A 22919-nucleotide genomic window follows, 5' to 3' on the forward strand; every position below is an offset into this window, starting at 1 on the left:
CCTTCTGTTAAAGGATTGCTGTCCTCCTGCTGCTGCTATCACCCCGCAGGTACAGCTGCCAAGCCAGGTGGATGTAAGGAGCAAGACACGTGCAGTCTCATCACTATCAGAAAGACCCCAAACCAAGGGACAGCAGCTTCTCTGTCCCTCCCCGCACTCCCTCCACTCACACCTGAACCTCCTGCTGCCCTTTAATCGCGGGACTTCTCTCTGACTGTTGACCGGAGCAGTTCCTCCACGGTTTAAATCCTGCAGATTTCAACTCTCCAAACCGCAGTACTTTGGGTTTTGTTTAATCGACTTAGCAAAAGCACATTCAATCAAAGATTATCCGTCTGCTAATCCACATTAGCGGTGTGTGCACACGCACTAAATCCCTGACACAGATACAGGGGGTTTCTGCAGTGCCATGGGATGCGTAGACCATTAGTGGCTTGCAGACCGTACCCCGTGTTTGCATGTGACACTGCTCACTCACACGCAGGGAGTTAAGAGCCAGCACAATCTATCAGCTGTACTCAGGAGCTGTCGGTTTGTAGAACAAGATGCACCGTGTCCTACCCTGCAAATACTCTGTGCAGCATTTTCACGCATGTTTGCCCTCAGCAGATGTGATTTTACCGTTGCACTGGGATAAGCTGGAAAGACAGCCTGCTGCGGGTCTGGCATTCCAGTTTGCTTTTGCCTGATGAGAATCACGCAGGTCATGCAGGTACCTGCGGCCTCTGGATGAGAGCAGGACTCGGACCGGTGAGCTCCTACCAGCCCACCTGGTATATGGGACTCTTTCCCTTGGACACCCTGGCTCCTGTGCCCAGGAGCTGCTCGTCTCTCAGCTTGCTTTCCCTTCCCATCCCCCGCTGAGCTCCCCTGCCTGCCAGCACACGGCTGGACTGTTTATGTGAATTGCCTGAGGGGTGCCTGCTGGCATTTTACAAGCAACCACTTTTCCTCTACTGCTGCTGCAGTGGTTAAGTGGTTTGTTGCTATGGCCACACAACCAGGATTAGGAAGTCAAGTACAGTAGTTTCTTCATCTTAAGAGCCTGGGGTGTTACCCTGCAGCAGCGCTGGAGAGATAAAGGTATTTTCAGCGTCATGATTAGTCTTTGTGCTCCAGCCTTCCCATCCCAGTCCTTCATTGTTCAAGGGGGGGAAGGGAGAGAATTTAACTCTTCCTCCCACCACAGACACTCCTTCTCCACACAAAACAGGACTCTGCCTTTCCCTCCAGGTGGAGGATGGTAGCTGAGGTGCTGTGCCATCCATCACCTGCACCAGGTTCAGTGTGTGAATTCAGACTGACACGGCCACGCTGAGTGACATCTCTCCAGAGATCAAACATACCATGCTCAGGCCCCAAATGTGCAAGCCCTGTCAGCTAACAAGGCAATGCCCTGCTCAAGTCCTCAGCTAGCAGAGCTGTTACAGTGCTGTCCCAGGGAGGGCAGACAGGGCAGGGACCTGAGCCTGGCTGATCTGGCAAGAGGCTGCGAGGCAACGGAGGGTAACTGTGCCAGAAGACTTGGTTTGAAAGAGAAGCTCAGTTCAGCTGTTGCCTTGACAATTCCACCCACTCTTGGCAGGGTCTCCACACTTACTTCCTCTAGCCAGCACAGAGAGGAGCACAGGAAACCCAGGTGACACCAGAGATGGAGAAGAAGGTGGAAGGTGCACACCCCACCTCCACCCAGCAGGAGCACAGCAGGTTAACCACCCTTGCATACATCTGACTTCACCACTCAGGCCTCACAAATGATTCCCTTCTCCCATCCCCTTGGTTTCAGGCCTTGCAGTGGCATCCTCTTTTATCTTCTATTTCCTCTCATGCACTTTTTTTTTTTTTTTCAGCTCAGCCTTTCATGCTGCCTTGCTCATAAAAGTCAACATGGGCTGGGGATGTACTGATGCACCTTCGCTGTGCTGAAGCAAAGGCTTTGTGTCATGCCAGAAGCCAGCATAAAGGTCAGAAAGAAACGCTTAGAGTGGAATTCACAGAACATTTACTTCTTACAACGAGGGAACTGCAGCTTCTTCTCAAGAGTTACTTACTGAGCACAGTGAAAAGCCATCCCCTGGGACCGTGGCTTTGGAAGTAACAAGCCTCCCCACCATGCCTGCTGCCTTGAGCCCTGGGGACGCTGGTTCCGAGCACCTGACAGCAGTGGGCACTGAACATCCAAAACCTTATAGACACCTCGTCCAGACACAGCCAGAGGGAAGATAATTGCTGGCTTTATCAGCTCTGAGCCCCAGGAACACAAATCCCAGGGGCTGTGATCACCCCCCCCTTCCTGCGGAGCTGTTCTGCCTACTCTGATTCTTCTTTCTTTTCAGAGAGCAGAGTGCAGCTGAAGCATTATGAGCAGCTTCTGCCACAGCACTGCTGCAGGCTTGCTACCAGGCACTTCACGCAGCTTGCTACGTCTTGGGAACGGCTCAAGACCACACACAGGAACAGTGGCATTGCTGTTAGGAACAAGAGCAGACCCCAAAACAAGCTGCTTCCTCTCTCTGGGATTTTGCTTCCTTCTTGGGAGACTTGTTTCAGAGCATATAGAGGTGGGCTCCAGCAACAACTGGAAAACATCCCACTGATCTCTTTCCCTGGGGAGAACAGGCACTGTCATTTACGAAAACTGTCACAATGATTCTTTTCTGGAATCGAGAAGCTTTTTAAGAAGTCTTACAAATGTTCAGTGCCTTACTTGTTTGTCACTGTTTTGCATGTGATGAGAATGTACTAAAATTTGGCTGGTGGCTGTTCTGAAGGGAATCACTAGAAAAAGACTCATCAGAAAACCTGCAGAGACAACACAAGCGTTTGATGCCATTAACAGCAACCTCTTATCTAAGAGCCTCTTTATCCCCCTGTCGGTCTCAGCACATGGTGTTTGCTCCACAGGCTCTGCTCTTTCTTCCCTAGCTTAGCTCACCGCTCTACTTTGCCCTGCCACAGCATCAGGCTTCAGAAGAGTGCCAGAACACCCTTTGTTGTGGCATGAGATTAAGCCCAGGGTCCCCATCTCCCAGCTGCACAGCAGGAACACGCAGCCTTGCAGGAGGAACCCTTTGGGCTGGCACAGCACCTGCAGCTTGCTCCCAGCAGATCCTACCTCTGCTTCCACCAACACCCAGATTTTCACCCCACAATGTCAGAAACGTCAGCAGAGGGAAAGGGGGACTGGACAGGTGCAGAGCGAGGTCTGCCTGGGTTGAAACGTTTCCTTCCAACCACTGTAAATCCCTGTGGGGGCATTTGACAGAGTGCTGTGAGATCCAAGCATGCAGGATGCCAAGAAGCCAGACCTTGTGGAGTAGAGGCATGCACCGAGGACAGGCGGAACAAACACCCAGCTGTTATTGGCAGCTCCTCACTCCTCTAAGTGGGCTGAGGCAGGAGTTGGTGTTTAGTGGCAAGCATTTCCCACATGGGTGGGTTAGTGAGGAACAGGCCTGTTTGTAGGTACAAACCCACGTGCTCTGTGGTTCTGAGCTACACAGAGGCAGCCCAGCACTTTATCCAACTCTCCTTTTGCTGAGAAATGCTCTGCTTCATCCCATCTCACCTGGATCTGGGCACCTCCAGCGGGCTGCTTCCAATCCTCAGGAAGTTATCAGAATGCGTGGAGGAGGAGGAGCTGGAGGACTTCACCTCGACCATCCCTGCCGAAGGCAGCCTGTCCTCAGACTGCTGCGCCCTGCTCCAGAGCACAGCTTGCGGCGATGATGCACAGCTCTTCCTCCTGTGGGATGGAGAACCTGGGTGAGAAAGCTGGCTCTCTCACATTCTCCAGCTAGGAACTCTTGCCACAGCAGACCAGATTTTACCCCAGCAGCTAAAAACTCTTGCTCGCCCTGAGCCCGCCTCCCCCCCTTCCCAAGGAACACTGAGTCACAGGCAACGGCTGAGGGATGGGGGCACACCGAGCTCAACACATCTTAGCCCATTCTTTTATAGATCACCATCCACGTGACCTGGAAATCAGAGACAGGAGAATGCATCAGCCCACACACATACAGCGAGTGCTTTGTTTAGTCTAGCTGTAAAAACGCCTCAAGCAAGGGGCCTCCCAGCAGGGAAAGACCATTTCAATCTGCTTCAAACTCTGCAGAGCGAGGAGCCCGGCCCAGGTGGGCGTTTTTGTGTACTGATGAGGGTGGCGAGCACACAACACCAGTGTGGTTTTCCCTTTTAGCGATTTCCTTTAGACACCGCTGCACTGACCACACGCTCGGAACTGACAATCTCTCTGGTGCATTTTTCAGTCCTCTTCCTGTCTGTGCTGACAGCCCAGAACTGCTCTGGCTCCTTTTCTAGCCAGTGCATTCGGACCCGTGCACAATTCACTGTCCATTGCTGCACCAGGTCTCAGCTCACGTTACTGTCCAGATACATGCCAAACAAGCACACACATTTGGAACTAATCCACGTTGCTGCTGCTCCACATTCAGGAGGTTCTACTTTCTTGTATGTTTTTTTCCCCCCCCCGGAAAAGTCCCAAGATTTTTTCCCCTTCTGATGTCACAGTGAAACGGGTAAAGATATTGTTGTATACACAAGGAAGCAGGGAAAAAAAAAGGCAAATTAATGCAAAGAGAAGATGCTGTTCTTCCTGAAAAGGGCCCCTTAACTTTGACTGAGATCAAGAACTGTCAGCAAGTGCAGCTAAAGACAGGCTCACTGTACAGTGGGAAGCATGATACCTCCCTTCACTTCTTGAAGTGTGTCCACCCTCAAATATCACACCACAGCCTCTCTCAAGCATTATTCATCTCATGTTATCATAGCTGCCAACATCTCCAAGAACAGCCCGCAGAGACAGGCTCGTACAGCTAACAAACAAAATGCCTCTCCATGCAAGGAGACCTTGAGCCCACTTGTGTTCAGGGCAACACAAAGAAACCTCCTCTCCTCTTCCCCTCTAGGCACAGCCCAGCTCTGTCGATCACCATGCTTACAGCAAGCTCTACCTGTTCTCCAGACTACACAGCCACAACAGGCTGCAGGAGGACGTCCGTGCCCAGTTCCCTCGCTAAACACTTGTGGCAAGGCTCACAACCTTCCCCTCCCTGTGCTCATGTCCACAGCACGGGCCCAAACCACCAGTGTGGTACTGGCAGCCAGCCCCAGCACAACCTGATGGCTCCTACTGGAGCAAAAACAAACTAGAATTAGAACACACATCACCGAAGTAAGCCCTGATATGTACAAGTACAGCAAATGTCTTGCAGCATGCTCTGACCACCTCATATCCTGAGATCACGTGTAGGGTTTGAGCTGTGGGATCTAGTCTGGGCTGCAGGATCTAGTCTGCATGTCCTGAGCACTCCAGAGCAGTGTCAAAGCTTCCAGTTTCCTACCCTGTAGCCAGACAAGTGGAAAGTTGTCCCCTATTTCCTGCACTCACTGTGCTGCAGACAGGTATACTCTGTGTGTTAAGGAGGACTCTGCGATGGACACTTGGCAAATGCAGTTTGGGGGGTCCCTTTCACTGTTCTGGGGATTCTTCATCAAGATTACCTCTTCCCCTCTTCAGTGTTTTATAAATTGACTCTCAAAGTGCTTTAGAAAGGCTGCTGCCACTAGCATGGCTGCAGGCTCAGTCCCAGAGGACTTCCAGCTGCCTCCAGCACAACCCAGATTTAATTTAAAATAATTGCAATATAAAATAGCATCTTCACTTGTGCTGAGGGAGAGGAGAGAAAAATTAAACTGAGAGGGGCAACCCTACGGAAAGATTCTGGAATCCCCAAACAGCACCAGAAACCCCACAAGCAATCATGCCTGTCCCAGAGCACTCACCCTACACCTTCCCCAGTCCCCACTCACAGACAGCCACCAGCACCCCCAGGCATCTCCTATGTGACCCTCTACCAACAGGGAGCACTGAGAATTTCATGTTCTCCCCCCGAAGTATCCCACAGCAGCACTGCAGACAGCACCCTGCTCCCACTCACACACCTCACGTTAGAGGGGCTTAAGTATAGGGGAGATTCTTGGCCACCCAGTCCACCTGCCGCTAACTCAGGCAGTACCCTCCTTTAACCTCTTCTGTAAACTAAATTTCATTTTAAGGGCAACGAAGCTTTCTGCCTCCTCTTTTCCCTGGGGAGGCTGCTGCCAAATGCCATTCCTCCTGTAGTTCAGAGCGAGCTTTTAAAAGTAATGAAATCCTTTCTGGATTAAATGTAACAGTGAAGGGGTGGGGGGGAAAGAAAAGAAAGCAAACTTGAGGAGCACCCTTGCAGAAGCCTAACATGGTCACTAACATGGGGTGGTCTCCAATTCTTGGCGCAGAAGAACTGAGAACAAGTTGTGACAAAGCCTCTGACAGCCAAATTCCTCCCTCCACTGTAGAGAATCCATGCTGCAGAGAGCAGACCCGGATGGTGAGCGATGTCAGAGGCATCTTTCCTACAGTGCTCAGCACCTGCCCCTCTTGCTCTGCAGCCCACTGAGCGGTCATCTCCTCACCATGCTGCCTGGGCCTGTGCTCCTGCTGGCATCAGCTCCACGGCCTCGTAGGTGAAGCTCCCGGCTGCTCCGGGGGAGCTCTCCATCCCCAGGGAGAAGTCGCTGCTCAGGCTCGTGGTGCTGCCTCGGTCTCTCTGCTCTAGAAGGAAGAAAACAGCTGCCTGAAGACCAGCCAGGTCTCGCTGACTCTCTCCCCCCTTCAAGCAATACCCTTTCTATTTGCCCTAGAGCCTCGTGCTTGCGAGGCCCCAAGGGAAGCACTCCCCTGTGTAACCCCCTTGGTGCTGGGAACCCAAGCCCCGAGCGCCCAACCATTACCAGCACCCCAGGGTGCTGATGCTCAGCAGCAGCACTCACTGAGCATGCAGATCTCCTCCAGGGTGAAGCCAGGTGACAAGCTCTTCCTCCTGGGGGAAGAAAAGACAGGGTTACCTCGGGCACGCTCCAGCGCTGCGGGGAGGCTGGCCACAGCCAGGTCCCTGCAGCACGCAGCGGGTTGGAGCAGCGGGAAGTGCAGGGACAGAGGGGAGGGGATGGGGCCGGTGGGAGCTCTCTGAACAGCCCCAACCCACAAACTCTGTGTTCTGACAGGCTGCAGGCAGTCATCTGCTACCTCGGAGCCCGCAGCCTCCTCCAGGGTGAGCTATGTTCCCCTCTGCCCCTCTTAAACTAAAGGGTTAACCTTTAGCAGCCCTGCTTCAGCCAGAGCCCACATCTCTGGGCTCGTCTGTGCTAAAGCAGCCATGGATAATCATTAGGCAGAGAGCACGTTTCAGCATGGACAGGTTTTCAGAGCACATCGTGGCACCTCACAAGCCTCGGCCCCGTTTTGCAGCCTTCAGAGTGCAGAATAAATTAAAGAAATCTGGGCCAGGACACCAGGGCCTCCAGCTCCCCAAAGGAACGGCACTAACAAGCTCCCTGGCTCTGCAGCCCATGCAGCAGCAAGCAGAGGCTCCTTACCTCTGTGACTTCACAGCAGAGAACTCCTCAGAGGTGATGTGCTTCAGAAAATTGAAGCAGAAAAAGAAAATCTGAGCAAAGGGAGAGAGAAGAGCTGTTCAGGAATGAACCCAAGGCTTCATGCAGCCTCTTATCTTGGTGGGGAGGTGCTGGCAGGAAGGAGATAGCCAGAAATCTGCAGCTACCAGACTCCAGGTGCCACAGGCTGCCGCCATCCCACCCCTGCCCTTCTCTTGCTTGTAAAACTGACCCTCTGTTCCCTGCCACAGAAACGAAGGTGCGTGACAGGTCTCCTTATCGACACCTTGCAGGCACACCACAAGCACACAGCACATGCTCAGGCCACCAACGCAGAACAGAGCAGCCCCGGCCCCAGCAGCTGTTTATACATCCAGGTAAGCAGCAAACCCAGCTGACGACTGGGGTGAGTGATACTCATACGGGGTCCTGAACCCCCAAAAGGTGGAAAACAGGCCAGAGCTCCAGCTCTGCTTTCTCCAAGGGGTGTGACACTGTTCAGAGGCAGGGAATCTCTAGTGAGGCTAGAGTCTGAGGAGCAGGGGATTAGCTGTAGGGTTAGACACACTTCCCACCTCTTGATCTCTATCCAAAAATGACATTGCAATGTACTGCAACTACAGTCAGAGCAATCACTTTTTTTTTTTTTGCTTTGATTTGAACAGAATTAACCCCCTAATCTTAACTGCCTCCCAGACCCATCTGGGCACTGCCAGACACACCCCAGAACCAGCACAAGCGGCCCCAGCAGCCTGTAGCAGCACACAAGCCAGGTGCAGCTGCAGCCCCCATACAGCAGAGCTGGCACGCAGGACAAGCACACGAGACTACACAGCTTTATTTCCAAGCCCCCAGGAGTCACACACCTTCAGGCTCTCTCTTCCTTGCTGCGCTGAACAGCAAGCCCTAGCAGCCTTTCACCAGGGGCCTATAATGGCACTGTGGGGAAGCAGCAGGACTGACACCCACCAACCAAACCACCAGAAAAGCAGTCTCACACCTTATGGAGAAGGAAGCGACAGGGCAAGGCTCCCACCTCACATCTGCAGCACTTCAACAACGCTTTTAGAACCCATCCGAACCAGTGATATTACCACGAAGCAGACGATGAACACTGCTACCTTAAACAAGTACCCTGAGAGCAGAAAGCGATGCTGAGGCACTGCCCCAGACGGGACACTCACCTCTTCTCCTTTACTGAGTCGATCGACCAACATGTGCCTGGAAAGAGAGCAAGGGAGGGAGGTCAGTCACTCGCCAGAAACCAGAATGAGAACAACACAAGTCATCAAGAGCAGCCAGCTGACTAATCCTCCAGATAGAAAATGCATTAGCCTCTTTTTGTCACAGCTCAGTGAGAGATGCCCCAACATCTACCTTGGGCTGTGAGCAAACACCAAAGGTGACCCTCTGAAGGCTTCTAGCCTGCTGTGCAGGGTTACATAAACAAATAAACCTCAGCGTGCCTACCCGAAGAGAAACCAGTCATAGGCCACTGTCAGGTAGAGAATCTCAGACGGCTCCAGGGACACGTGGATCAGCCCATCCTGCAAAGCAAAGGAGAGACAGCCTTCAGGCAGCAGCCCGGGGGACTGGGGCTTAGTGTTCATGACCTACACAGAGCTGGCACGATGAACCAAGGTGCCCAGAGCTTGCTCTGCTTCCAACAAGAGCTGAACACCCTCATGGTTACAGCACATGCTCCAAACCCTGAGCATCTTTGCTCTCCATTTCAAACTCGATCCACGCCCCTTTCTGAAGGCGGGCTGAGCAAAAGGAACAGTAAGTGCTCCAGCACCACTTTCTGGTGCCACAGTTGCTCACCCTCTGACCAAGCACCCCAGAAGCAGGTACTCACAGCCCACAAGGAGAGGCGCAGTAAGGAGATGAAGAGAGGAGTTCGATCCCAGCCGGATATACAGTGCACCAGCAGCCCGCTGTCGTCTGTTACAGGTGGGAGTGGGAAGGAGAAGGAAACAAAAAGTTGTTGTAACAAGAGCAATGACTTTAAGGCAAATCTGCAGTGACAAACTACTCTCCATCTCCCCAGCCTGGGCTCAACAACAGAGCTGAGCCACCAAGCCAGAACATTTTGTCTTGAATATGGCAGCCCACAAATTGCTCAGAGTGTCCCGGGCTGTCAGCAGCCCCGGCTGATGTGCTGTCCTGGTTCTGACAGCTGCTCGGGACATAAAGTCACTAGGTATGAGCATCATTTTGCTGCCCAAAGCATACACCCCTCCAGTCGCAGCCCATTATCACAATCCATCCCCACAACAGAAATAAACCTGCTCCAACTGACCACTTTCTCTCAGTCTCACCAACCTTCCCACTGACACAAAGTGATCAGAGGCACACAGGGAACCAAACTCCTGCGCTCTCCAGAACATTTGCAGCGTGTCCCAGTGTAACTGCAGGAGAGTCTGTGGTTTGCTGGGTGGGCAGAGCCAGCCATGGCTCCACCTATCCAACAGAGCTAGGTATAAAGTCACTGTGGCTAGGCATGGGATGCCAACAAAGGGCAATGTACCTCCTTCAGGGGGTGGCTGTGATGATAAAGGATGTGAGACTCCAGGCCAGGGGGACAAAATACAGACACACAGCAAATAAGAGAGTCAACAAGGAAAGGAAAAACCTTCTCTTCAGTTTCAAACTAGTAAAACCTTTGGTAAAGTTTTCAGACATCCTTCCACCTCTGTAGGAGGGAGTTCTCAGGGGATCAGCAAGTCCCCCTTTAAGAGGGGAGCTGGAGCCCTGAGACTCTAGGACCATCATCCTGTTCTGAAGACAGAGAAGTGAAGCTCTCCATAAAGAGGCTCTTCTGCACTGGGAACTGATCCACAGCCACACTATCAGCTTCTAGGGAAAGCAACTGCTCCAGTTGGACTGCTGGGGGGCAAGGAATTTGCCTTACCATCACTATTGATGATAGAGATCAGCAGCTTCAGGTAGTTCTGTGTCTGCTGCACGAGGTCCCAGCTCTGTGCCGAAAGAGAAAAGTTGATGGTAAGCAAGAGGCTGCTCTGCAGTTCCGTATGCCATGCTCTTGGTTTCTCTATCCAGAGAAACAATTCCACAGCCACGTGTTACAGTGACAGGCTTTCCTCTTGGTCCTCTAACCACTCCCCAAATCCTCTGAGAAAAGCCCTCTGTGACAAGAGGCCAGGCAGGAAAAAGTATTAAAAAACAACAGGCCATGGCTACTGCCTGCCTGGCTGGCACAGAACCTGCTGCCTGCAGCCCCAAAGCCCACGCTCGGAGGGACTGAAGCGAGCTGGCAAACACCTGCGGAGCACTGACCCAGTTCTGCAGCCCCCTGCACGTGTGCACCTCACCAAGTGGCTCAGCAGCCACGGTACAGCTGCGGACGTGATGCAAGGAGCAGGACGGGACGGGCAGGCCGAGGTGAGCAGCCCGTCCCCACAACTTGAGCACTTTTGGTGCAAGTGACCCCTGCGGGCTGCCCACAGCCCCACTGCAGGCTTGCTTGTGCTGATGCCAGAAGGAATCATCCCGTCCTGTTTCTCTCTCTGCACCACACACCAGGAATTTTCAGTTGCCCCATATACAGCTCGAAGCTTGCGCTTGGCAACAGCTCTGCCCAATAAAGTACCTAATCTAAGGGTGACAGTTCATCATTCCTTTGGCAGCCTGTTCCAAGACAAATCCTCAAAAATAACATTCAAGACTGCTTTCCTCATTCGTATGCCTGATTTCAGACTTCAGATACTGCTTCCTGTGCAGCTTTTCCTCCCTAGACCGAAGGGTGCTTTAGAAACAGTATTTTCATAGAATTATGGAATATCCAAGTTGGAAGGGACCCACAAGGATCAGAGTCCAACTCCTGGGTCCCCAAATGACCACCCCAAAAAAATAAAATCAGATCACGTGTCTGAGAGCGTTGTCCAAACACTCCTTGGACTCTGGCAGGCTCGGTGCTGTGAATGCACTTACACATTAATCAAGTCAACCCCCAAAATACCGCTGTGATTAGCTGAACAGACTGAGAACTTCAGCTTTAAGCACAGCACCTTTCCAGTCCTCAGATCACTTCTGCATCTATTTTCTTACATGCTCTTCAATTATTAATAACCTTTTCAAAATACTGGCTGCTCAGTACTTTAGTGAACAAGTTCCTAGTCATAAACAAACCGTGGTCCCTGTAGGCCTGCGCTTCAACACTGCGAGCTACTTTTCCGTGACTCTGCTTGTGCTGGCACTGGCATTATTTTTGTCACTGACAAACAAGCACCGGCCGAGCACTTGGAGCTCTGCTAGCTCTGTGCTGCTTCCAGCCACAGGGCACAGGAGCACAACACGCTCCAGCATGGCCAATCCTACCACAACCTGGAAGGACTGGCAGATCCACCATGTGAAATGGTACGCACTAATTAGTGTGAGACAATGGGAGAAGCAAGGTAAACCTCGGGCAAACCGAAGAGTTCAATTGTCATTGGTGATGCTGTCACAGTAAGGGGCAATGCAGATGTGGTCAGCTCTGATTTTCTCCTTTCCTGTAACAGGATAAACACCTTGCATAGCTGCTAAGAAGCTGCCTAGTTATGTGGCTGCTGCTCACAAAAGGGAAGGCTGACCCCTCTCAAGGCTCTCCCTAGCCAAGGGATTCTGTCCAGCAGCCCTGTGCCTGACTAACACTGCAAACAAGTAACACTGCCTTCAGTTTCCTGGCACGTTTCTCACCTTTAATAGCGATGTTTCTCCCTAATGGACTGCTAGCTTTATGCAAGCTACAGAAACACATTTCATGTTATAGTCGGCTGCCTTGGGACACACCAATCCACAGAGCTTTTGGTAGAGGATTTCCACTGCTATTCTGAACAATCAAGTCTGCAGCTTCACTCCCACTGGGATGGTATGAAGTGAACCAGATTACTGCAACAGCAACGAGTCAGCCTTCAAATCTTTAATGATCCTTCCTGATTGAATCTCTGACCTCCCAGAGAGACGCCTACTTTGCTCACCTGGTACTCGCTCCAATCAATATTCAGAGATTGGGTCAGAGAGGCTGGGATACTTAGTGGGGCGTCTACATAATCCTGGAAGTAGAAACCAACAAGAACAAAAAAAACATAATTGGTTAGAGAAAAAGCATGATTTGAAAGCAATGAGTTTCAAAAAACAAAGCTTAAGCGCAGTAAAGCCCCCAGCTTTCCATTTTATACCTGTTTCCAGTTAAATATGAGACCTTCAGCTGTGTAATCCCGGTCTTTGTACTCCTTAAAAAATTCACAGCCTGCAAGACATGAGATAATGAACAACTGTTCAGCCAACTGATATCTAACAGCCGAAGGGCCCTGTGGGACTGAAAGTGCTGGCAGCCCTGGGCTCCAGAGCACCAAACCAATCAAAAGTGTTGCCTGTGGGAAGTGAAGAGCAGTAATCAGTACAGCGTGCAGCATGGCCTCCCAGCAGCAACAACCCAGAGCACTCAGCAGTGAAAACACTCACACAGCAGACAAAGAGCAAACTCCAAAGGCACAGCGAACGTGAAGTCTGAGGGACCGGTTTTATCCTCTCAAACAACAGGTTTCACCAAAGACCTGCGCGTTGCAGGGCCGCTGACTTTTGCACAGATCTGAGGAATCAGCCTGGCATCCTGAGTGAGAAGGAACCAGCAAAAAGAGATGTTGGTGGAGCCTGGGGAACGCCAGGTTTCACAGGGCGTCTGCTGCAGGTAACAAAAAAGGGCTCTGTCGGAGGCAACTGTGGTTTCTCTCACATTTAAGTCTCCCCTTTGAAACACCACAATTGCCCTATTTGAAGAAAGCAGGTAAAAAACCACTTCCAAGGTTGCCCCCAAGCCCTCCCCTCCTGAAGTTTCTCCCTTATGGCTCCTGTTTCTCCTCAAACAACTATCTGAAGTCTCTGCTGCAAGCTGCAGTCACTTAGTCACAGCTGAGCAGCACCATTAGCACTGCAGCTGCCTGCAGGCTACATGAAACACCTCTCCTGAGGTACGGTGTGTGCCACAGAAGCTTCACAGCACCCACGTCACCAGGACACCCCTGTGCCAGGCACTGCATACACAAGCCTTGATCCCTGCTCCACAAGTCACCAACAACTTCAATGGCGAAAAAAAATCTACGTGGAAGGACAGGGCTAGTGCTAGAGAACACACAGCCAGGAAGCAATCTGTCAGTTGAGATTTAACTCCAATTAAACACTGGCTTAAAGCAAAGAATGAGGGATTATAGCAGCAAGCATTGGCACCCACAAATGCCAACTACCAGTCAGAAGGAAAGGAGGGCTTCTGAACCAGAAAGCACAAAAGCTTCCGCAGATACCCCATGCTAACCCAAGTCTTTCACCCTAGACAGTCGTGTCTGGACACTGCTTCATTCACCTAAGACAACAGGATCTCAGAATAACTTTAGAGACAAATTACAAGATGGAAATTCTTTCGGTGCAAACCTGGAAACGCTGATAAGAACCTATCAGTCACTACCTTTCGCCAGTCACTAGAGGGGCTGCTGATCCTTAGATGTGCACGCCTCAGATTTACCAGAATGATAGCGTTCCCCTTTGGAGCAGCACTGCTACAATCAGGTAACATCTGCAGGGAGTTTGCAGTGTGATAAGATTTACCTCTAGCATGGCAGTGAAGAGCTGCTTAGAGACAGCAAACGTCCCAGGTGGCAGAAGAGGAAGGAGCATCACTGAGTACTGCACACTGTGCAGATCCCCACACAGTAAGAATGCTACAACTTAACTCACTTCTTCCTCATTCTTCACAAATGCTACAAAGACCCATGCACACTGTCTTTCCCATGGTCTATGTGTGGCAAGACAAACGGCAGCAACATGCACCTGTGGCACGTGCTACAGAATGCTCTTATTTCTCCCAGCCCTTTGCAATCTGCAAGGAAACCTCCATGGAAATCTTAAGGCAGCTTGTCAGAACTGGCACTAATTACTGGGTAAGAAAAGTTACGCCTTTTTTTCCCCCTACACACACCTTAGGGGGCAACAACCAGTACTCAAGGAAAAGTCTGAGTGTGGATCACCCATGACCACTTTGTCCCTGTCCCCTTTTCTTTGTACACAAGGGAAAAAGAAGAGTCCTTTGTGGCAGCCAGACCTCGAACACGGCAGCCTCACACCCAATCATGTTACCGAGCCCAGCAGCAGCCAGGCAGCAATGCTCAGCTCATCTTCAGCCAGTGACCCAGCGGTGGTTGCTAGGCACAGGAACTGATACAGGCAGGGAGATGGACTGAAGTGCTTCGCATCTCAGCTGCACGCCGCAGGTTAGCTCTGCCTAGCACTGAGAACGTATCACAGCATCCTCTGGAAGCAGCAGGAGCAGGAAATGCTCCTAAGAACTGTGGGGTTATATGCAGCTTGCTTTGTAGCAGGTAGCCCTTTGGAGTCACAGGGCTGTCAACAGCCATCGTAACCCCAGCCCCACCACGGGGATGTTTTCTCTGTGCCTGAATTCATCACAACTGCTGAGAAATTCTTGCTGCCACCTCAGAGCGCCTGATGCCAACTCGCAACGCCAGAATATCCAGATCTGTCGCACTGCTCTCAGGCTAAAAGAGCTTCTCTCCTGAGGGAGCGTAGGTAACGTGAAGCAAGCCACAGCCATTGCACCACACACACACACACACACACGTAGTTCCCAGTCCCCAGCAGCAGATTGTCACCTGTCCCTTGGGAGTCCCTCTGGACATCAGTCCTGTACCTGGGTATGGGATGGAGAGAAGTGTGAAATCAGCATAACGTTGAGCTTTGTCCACCTTCTCAGAAGACGTCACACTGCACAGGACAAGAGGAAAACAGCAGACATTTGTACAGTTTTTTCCATGGAGACACCGGCATCCAAAAAGCCTCCTGTCGCATTTCCCCGCATAATGACTCGACTCAGGAATGGGCAGAGGCAGAACTTATGCAACGCATCCAGATTAACAGGTATAGCCCTAAAATATGAAAGCTTTCCTCTGAGAGGAACGTCAGGAGAAGCAACCTGCTCCTATACGCAAGTGGAAGGCTCCCCTTTCTGAAAAGGGGATTGCCCCATCACTTCAAGCTCTAGAGAAAACCTACTCGTACTGCAGAAGACAGATGAAAGCGGTTATCTTGCCCACTGATACAGCTTTCTCTGGTGTGAAAGCGTGGGGGTTCTCTCTACAGCACTGCCTGACGATCCTTCTGTAGGACCAGTCCAGGGACTGCTCCCAGGATGCATGCCCAGTAACAATTCCCACGTCAGGGCTGCTACCTGCAACTCAAAGCCTGCAGAAAAACGAAGGAACCCAGACTCACTTCAAGCCAAACTTCACCTTCTTGTTTTCCACCATCAGATCACAGATGTAGCGGACAGAAAGGTAACGGAGCAGCTTGATGTCGTGTCCTCTGACCTTGTCGAACAGCTGGGAGTCTGCGTTTCTGCAACACGGAACAAGGCAAAGCCAGATCAGCGTGGAAGGCTGACCACGTCACCTGCACAATACTGCCACAGCTCTCCTGAACTGCTTCTAGCCAGAAGCCCCACAGTACGAGCCTTGTCTCCACAGCTCAGAGTCAGACTCTGCAATGAATTGCTATGCCAAATTAGTGCTAAGGGTCCCCTCTCCATACCTCACTCTGTTCTGCAACAAGCACATTAAATTGCAGAGTATTTTCCCCAGCCTACAGATCTACTTTTTTTTTAGTGAATCACACACTTCAGTGTAATTCAAGTAGCCTTTTAATGGCTTTGTATCATCCTGTCTCTGTCCCTTCCCTCTGGCAACAGATTAGCAGGCATCAGTTACGCTGGCTTCAGCCAGCCATTAGTATTCAAGACTCTTTCAAAATCAAGGAAAGAAAGACCCCAAGCTCGGCAACAACCTCAAGCCTGTACCTGAAGCCCAGATTAGGGAAGAGCAGAACTGAATGGCTGAGTGAGTCAGCTTTGGTCCAACTCTCTTTTCCTCATCTCAGCGATTGATACAAACCTAAGTGCAGAATCCTCCTCTGAAATGTCTTCTGCATCTGCCCAGGCATCATCAGAACCCCCTGCACGAAAGGCATTAAAAATGAAACCTGTGTAAACCAACACAATCCCTATTTCTACAGACATACACGTGCCCGAAAATGCTATGGTTTGGCACCTGTTCTCTGCATACAGGTTCTCTCAGTAATCCTCCACATTTCCTCCTCCTGAAGAGCCTGGTTTCTAACAGAGCCCACCCTTCCCCTGTCGTTGCCAAGCTCCAGGTCCTATCCTATAGGCACCCAGTACCCTCCTGAGTTGTTCTCCCTGGAGCCCAGCATACCACACCATCAGGAGGATTTGATTCCCAGTGACTAGCCAGCAATAGCGAGGTCTTATTTACTCCCACCCCGCAGTATTTGGGAATCAGTACCCCGAATCCTTCAGGATTCGGGGTACTGAATCCTTCTACACGCTTCCCATAATTCACTCTTTAGCCCCAAGCTCCTTTGCTGCTACTTCCTGCACGATGAGGCGTGGTACAGTGCTTGGGAACAGACACCAGATTTTAGGTTTTTCATTCAGGGCCTGATACAGAGAGGTCTAGGACACTTCTGCACCTTCTCTCAGAAGACTTTGTGACATCCCAGTGCTGAGCAGCCCAAGCAGGCAGCCAGCAGCAGACGGCTCCTCACTCACCTGAGAAGATGTAGTTGTAACCGGTGCGCCCGTAGAGCTCTCCCCAGCCAGCCAGCGTTGCTGATCTGCAAATATGCTGGAGGAAGATTTTGTTATCAACCACACAGAGTCCGAGAGGCTTCCCCATACCCAGTTTCTGGCCCACGTGCTGCCCCATTACAGCCACGGCTGTACCTACAGCCACCGCCTCTTGGCAGCCTCCCCCACAGCCCTGACCCAGGGCAAGTTCTCTGAACACATCAGGCTGCCAAATGTCTTTATCTGTAGTTAGTTTTTATACCGCTTTTTAATTTCCACTTCTCCGATGCACTAATGCAGTCAATTTCTGCTAAATTGGCACTATCTATCCCCCGATAATACTCTGCTTCAGCCTTATCTTCCACACTCCTGTTGATAAGACTGGGGACGGTCCCAGTGCCCCCCCCGGCAGTTTACTCCTGCTGAAGGTCAGCAGGTTCAGCCCAGGATGGCTTCACTCAAGCCAGATTAAAATCATCACGGGTATGATACTGCTATTCATGCAGCGTTTCTGAATTGAACGAGGAAAACTGAATTAAGCTACTTAAATGCTAAATGGAACTACTCCTACAGGGCTTCAGAACAGCTAAAGCAATCCACATAAAAATGAATCCAATTTCACTCTCTTATAGATTCCCTTGCAGACAAGCCCACGCGTTCTTAAGACCGTTTATGCAATCTTGCCTCCCCAGGGAACATACAAGGGGAACTTCTTTTTAGGGATAAAAGTTATTCAAAGGGAGCTCGCTACTGGGAAGGGGCAGAGAGCGACAACAGCTGTCTTTCCCCTCTCAAAAACCAAGTAACTTTGGTCCTTCAGAAGGAACACATATGGACAAAACGTCCGATCTTTGGTGTGGTGCTCATGACGGGTGGGATAAAATAGCCTGAGGTCCCCACAGCTGATTTATATAGCCTGGACAGCAAATGCTGCTTACTACTAGAGGCTGCCTGCCCGTGCCTAAGAATAGCTTTTTACAGCATGAGGAAAGGTGACAACCGGCCGAAGACGTGGCTGCACAGTTCAAGTGTCACAGAGAAAGGTCATTTTCTAAGTTAAGCCAGGTAGCCCGCGAAGCTTTACCTTTCCCTTGTACAGAATGACCGGGCAAACAAATCGTCCTCTGCACCTCGCCATCTTACTCCGGTTGATGAGGTCCTGCAGCTTGCCGACCTGCACGGTGCTCTCCAGCCTGTGGGACAGACATTCAGTTCAGTGCACAAAGCATCTTCCCACGGCTTCCAGCACTCCGGGCTGTAATCCCCATCCCTTGGGCTCAGAAGCCAGCTCTGAACTCAGCAAGCAAGGGGTTGTTTCTTTAAGAATCGTTTGCACAACGCGTGTGGACACTTCCCTGCCTTCTCTTCGTTTTGAGAGACCAGCTCAGGAGCAGCAACGTGCTGGCACTATGAGCACAGTCTGCTTCAGGCACACGTGTGGCTTATTAGCGAAGCATGGCCACAGTAAGCCAGTGTCTGCAAAAATAGAGTCTGCTTTCCTCTCCACCACCCTTCTGTCAAAAAGAAGCTCAGCACAAGTGACTATCAGCAGGAATTTTGCAAGCAAAAATAAATAAAGTAGAAAATTAAAGCCTGAAAATGTGACGAACCTTAGTTCTGGTCACATGCATCGCCGGACAGTTAGCCAGCTCCCTGTGAACTGCCTGGTGGGTTGCAGAGGGGAGTTAGATTCATGTCAGCTGCATCTGAACAGCTGCATTTTACGTTCTTCTGGTTAAAGTAAAACAGAAATGTGTTTTGGAGACACATTGTGTAAGCAACTTACTGCTGTAATTTTTCCAAGTACCAGCCTAAACTTGACAGGAATCCAAGCTGCCACCTGCACTGACCGTACCTCCCGAAGGGCTGCGTACCTCAGAGGAGGACTGGAGTTCCCACAAGGAGCTCTAGAAGTGTCCAGACCGACAAAACAGAAGCCAGATGAAGTCCAGTCACACAGAAGTGCACGATCAGGCACTCAGAGATGATTAACAAGAATTTCCAGTTGGCCCTTTCCAGCAGCAGAGCTCAGCACGAGGACTGAGATGAACCCATTGATCTCTGGATGCCCGTAAGTTATCGACCCACCAAGTCTTACAAAAGGGACAAATACGATCGTGGGAAGCTCTCCAGCGGGACTGAAACGTCGCAGCATTGCTGTGCAGGGCACCCAGGAGACCCACACGGGTGCGGTGAGGCACAGAAGCCCCCGGGGATGGCCAGGGGACAGCGTGGGGCAACAGAACCTGCCGCGGCTTGAGCGGCTCAGCAAGTGGAGATTAAGTGAGGACACAGCAATACAGGCACTCGGGTGTGTACAAGGACTAGCAACAGAGAGGGAGAAGGGCTTAAAGGCAAAGAATAATGCTAGGCTGGAAAGAAATTAATACCTGCATGCTAGAAATTAAAAGAAAGTTTCTAGGCTTCAGCATCAGTGAGAGCGTGGAGCAAGCTACCTACAGCAGGCGTTCAGCAAAGGATTAGAAAACCCTCATTAACGTGGAAACCGATAGGTTTGTGGGAAAGGTTACGTGAGGTGCTGCTGGTGGAAGGAGGGAGACAGCAGGAGTTCAAATCCCACATTTTAAAAACAATTTGATTCCCACAATTCATAGCTGAAGCTTTGTGTTTTTTTCATGTGTTTCCCTACAGATGGAACAACTTCCTCCGGCTCCAAAAAGCTTTGACATTTTCTCAAATTCAAAGAGTAAGAAGCCAAGCTGATTTTTGAACAGCACGGACACAGGGGCACTAGGAGCACAGCCAGGGCAGTGCCAGCACCGTACCTGTGCCAGGCAGCAGCACGCGACACCGCGCGCAGGCAACGGGCACAACCTGAGCTGCTCGTCCTCGGCGCTGCCTGCAGCCAGGAGCTCTGCTCGGCAAGATTTCCCTGCTAGCACGCCCTCCTCAGAGAGCACGCCAGTAACACACGCTGCAGGAGCATCATAAGGCTGTCTGGGACCAGGTGAAGAGAGAGGTGGAAGGATGCCATGCGCCTCAGCTCCTAATTCTTGGGATTTTTTGGAAGACACTGCCGGGCATCCTTACCCCTGAGCTAATTCTCCTGCTCCAAACCAGCCCCCCAACCCGGATTTCTCTTTTTAAAAGCAAGGGGAAGGTGTCCTGTAGGAGCACACAGCCGGTTTGGGAGCTGTATCATCTATACGAGGCCGAGGCAGGGCCGCTGGGCTCTGGCCAGCCACAGCAGCGCTGGAACCGAAGCGTTCCTCACGCTGCTGGATTACGTGCAGGCACCCGTAAGCAGATTTGTTTGGAGTGCAGACGTGTCAGAGAACTGGCAAGTGGAGCCAAAGACACAGCCCGTGCCTGAGCTCGGGGGGTTTTCTCTACGTGCAGCCGCAGTGAGCCCAGAAGAACTGGGCACGGCACAGTGTTCCTGTGCCCTGCAGCATCTGCCTGCTCCTGCTTTGGGCCAGGAGAGCTCTCGGGGCACAGGGCAGGTGCTCCCGGCTGCCAGGCGCCCTCTGCTACTTTCTGCAGCTCACCGTGAGCCAGCACCGAGCCAAAGGGCACCCAGCTCCTGGGGCTGGTAGCCACAGACACACCAAATTCCTCCCACGCCTCCGCTGCCTTGATCTCAGAGCGCAGGCGGCCAAGCTGGAGGAACACCTCAGCAAGACCATTTTACCCCCTCCACGCTGCCCAGACACCGAGTGAACAGGGTCAGGAAACCAAACTGGGTTTCAAACAGCCAGTTTTTGCTAGTTCCCTACAGAAACAGCTGCACCAGCAAAACCGACGGGGCAGCAGCACAAGGTTCGCACGAGCTGGAACTGCTTCCAAAAAACGTGGCGCTCTCAGAGGTAAGAAGTGTCTCGTGCACTTCAAGGAGCTCTTACCGGCTGAATAACAACATTACAAAGATGAAAAGCAGCCCGAGACACCAGCTGCTAGAGGGATTGGCCCCATTCACTGGAAGAGGTTCTTGCGTTCTGCACCACAAGAAGCGCAACGTTCTCCGTATCGCTCGGATTTGTTTGGGATTGCAGAATTATTCCGCAGAATACCAAGGCACAACCAAAAGCTGGGCTCATGGAGAAGGTACTGAGCAGCTTTTACTGAGGCTACTGCCCAGAAATCAGAAGGAACGGGGTGGCGGAGGGCAGCCTGCTGCCGGGACTCTCTGGGACAAGAAATCAAGACTTGAAAACGAATTGATATTTGAAGTGGTGACTGTCACTGCTGGCTTGCAGAGTCTCAGGAGAGAGCAGGACCCTGAACCCGAGCACACTTGTTTGGGTTACTCTGCCCGTCAGAAAAGTTAAGTGACCGCTGCTCTTGCGAGAACAGGGAAAAGGAGAAGTGTTTGCTTTCTCTTCCCTACAGACCCTGCTGGCTGCGTTTCCAGCTGCTGACTTCACCTTCCCTCCTTTCTGCAGCGAGGGGTTTCATTTCTTCTCATCGGATCTAACCCGGCCTCAAGCAGAAATGCTCTCACCCGACAGCCAGCTGGGGCTGTTTTCCTGACCCCACCACCTCCAGCACCCACAGCAGGCACCAGCTGATGGATTCCTTCAGCAGGAACACGTCACTGCTGCGGTGGGAATGTGGCAACCCCCAAGCTTCAAGTGCCCTACTCTTGTCACAGCCAGAGTTAAAACCCCAGAATTGCGTTACGTTTTGTTGGAACAGGGGGGAAAAAAAAAAATAGGGGCTGTTTTTACAGCCACAGGGAGCTGATAGTGCTCAGCCACAAGTGTAAACACCGCGGTTCTGAGCTTCGGGGTCGAAGTCCAGAAATGTGATCGCTTCAACCACGCTGCGCTGCGAGGAGCCTCCCTGCTGGTTCCTGAAGCCGAGTGCCACGGCTCGTGGTGCGGGCACAGCACAGCTGCTGAGGTTGTGTCCGTCTGTCTGTCCTGTCCCTGTGGGGATCCCACCCCGAGACCCTGTCCACGCTAAGGTCTCTCTAACTGTAGCCCTTCTAACAAGACCACAGGTGCTTGAAGAAGACCGGGCAAGCACCCCACAGCCCTGAGCCCAACCACGAGCTCTTTGCATGTCTGGGACGGGGAAATCATGGAGCCCCGTGGAGCCAGCGGGGTCCTGGGACCTGCACAGGCCAGCGGGGCAGGGCTGGGGCACCCCGCTCCCCCTGACTCCCCGAGCCGAACCCTCGTTCTGAGACACCCCACGGCGAGCAGGGAGCCGGGCAGGGCGCTGCAATTACCGGGGGCACCTCTAATCACCGGCAGCCCCACAGAACCCAGCGGGACCTCCGGGGGGGGGGACGGGGACAAACCACGAAGCCGTCCCCGTGCGGGACACCCCAGCGGGGCTCACAGGAACAGTGGGACGGGGACGGGGACAGGGAAAAGGAACCGGGACAGGGACCGGGGGGGTAAGGGGGGGTGTTCCGGGGCCTTACGGTTCACGGGCGGCGGCGGCGTCTCTCTCGAGCAGGACGATGTGCCGCGGGTAGTGCGCGCACACCTCGCCGTGCGCGTTGGGGATGACGCTGTAGCGGTAGTCACGGCCGAAGAGCTCCAGGCAGCGCCGCTCGATCCGCTCCACCTGCGGGCAGCTCCCGTCAGGGCCCGCACCGGGGCCCGGTGTAGTCCCCCGGTAACCCCCCCCCCGCTCACCTTAGCGGCAGCCCCGCCGCCGTCCTTAGCCCGGTACTGGGCTCGGGAGAACTCCAGCAGCAGCTCGGCCAGGCCGCGGTCCCCGGAGCCCGCCGGGGGGGGGCAGCCGCGGGCCGCCGCCATCTCAGCGCCGCCGCCGCCGCCGCCCCATGGCGCCGCTTCCGCCCGCCCCGCGCCGCCGCCGCCGCCGACTTCCG

General features: G+C 52.4%; 1 protein-coding gene across 2 annotated transcripts in view; it reads right to left on the reverse strand.

The window, feature by feature from the left end:
- Positions 1–22902, reverse strand: part of MTMR14 (myotubularin related protein 14) — a 30084-nt gene extending 7182 nt beyond the window's left edge. Inside the window, exons 1-17 of one of the 2 annotated variants that reach the window (XM_082768260.1) lie at positions 22723–22902; positions 22506–22651; positions 18198–18306; positions 17096–17171; positions 16419–16479; positions 15745–15867; positions 15164–15237; positions 12642–12712; positions 12441–12515; positions 10373–10439; positions 9317–9402; positions 8929–9005; positions 8643–8679; positions 7441–7511; positions 6835–6884; positions 6478–6616; positions 3569–3745 (exon numbers count right to left, since the gene is read on the reverse strand). In XM_082768260.1, the coding sequence (XP_082624386.1) occupies positions 3569–3745; positions 6478–6616; positions 6835–6884; positions 7441–7511; positions 8643–8679; positions 8929–9005; positions 9317–9402; positions 10373–10439; positions 12441–12515; positions 12642–12712; positions 15164–15237; positions 15745–15867; positions 16419–16479; positions 17096–17171; positions 18198–18306; positions 22506–22651; positions 22723–22845 (1562 nt within the window). In that variant the 5' untranslated portion in view covers positions 22846–22902. The remainder of the gene's footprint in view (positions 1–3568; positions 3746–6477; positions 6617–6834; positions 6885–7440; positions 7512–8642; positions 8680–8928; positions 9006–9316; positions 9403–10372; positions 10440–12440; positions 12516–12641; positions 12713–15163; positions 15238–15744; positions 15868–16418; positions 16480–17095; positions 17172–18197; positions 18307–22505; positions 22652–22722) is intronic. The other variant, XM_082768259.1, reaches the window with a different exon arrangement.
- Positions 22903–22919: the final 17 nt, after the last annotated feature.

This window comes from Aythya marila (genome assembly GCF_965140915.1).
Source record: "Aythya marila genome assembly, chromosome: 10".
Taxonomy (NCBI): domain Eukaryota; kingdom Metazoa; phylum Chordata; class Aves; order Anseriformes; family Anatidae; genus Aythya; species Aythya marila.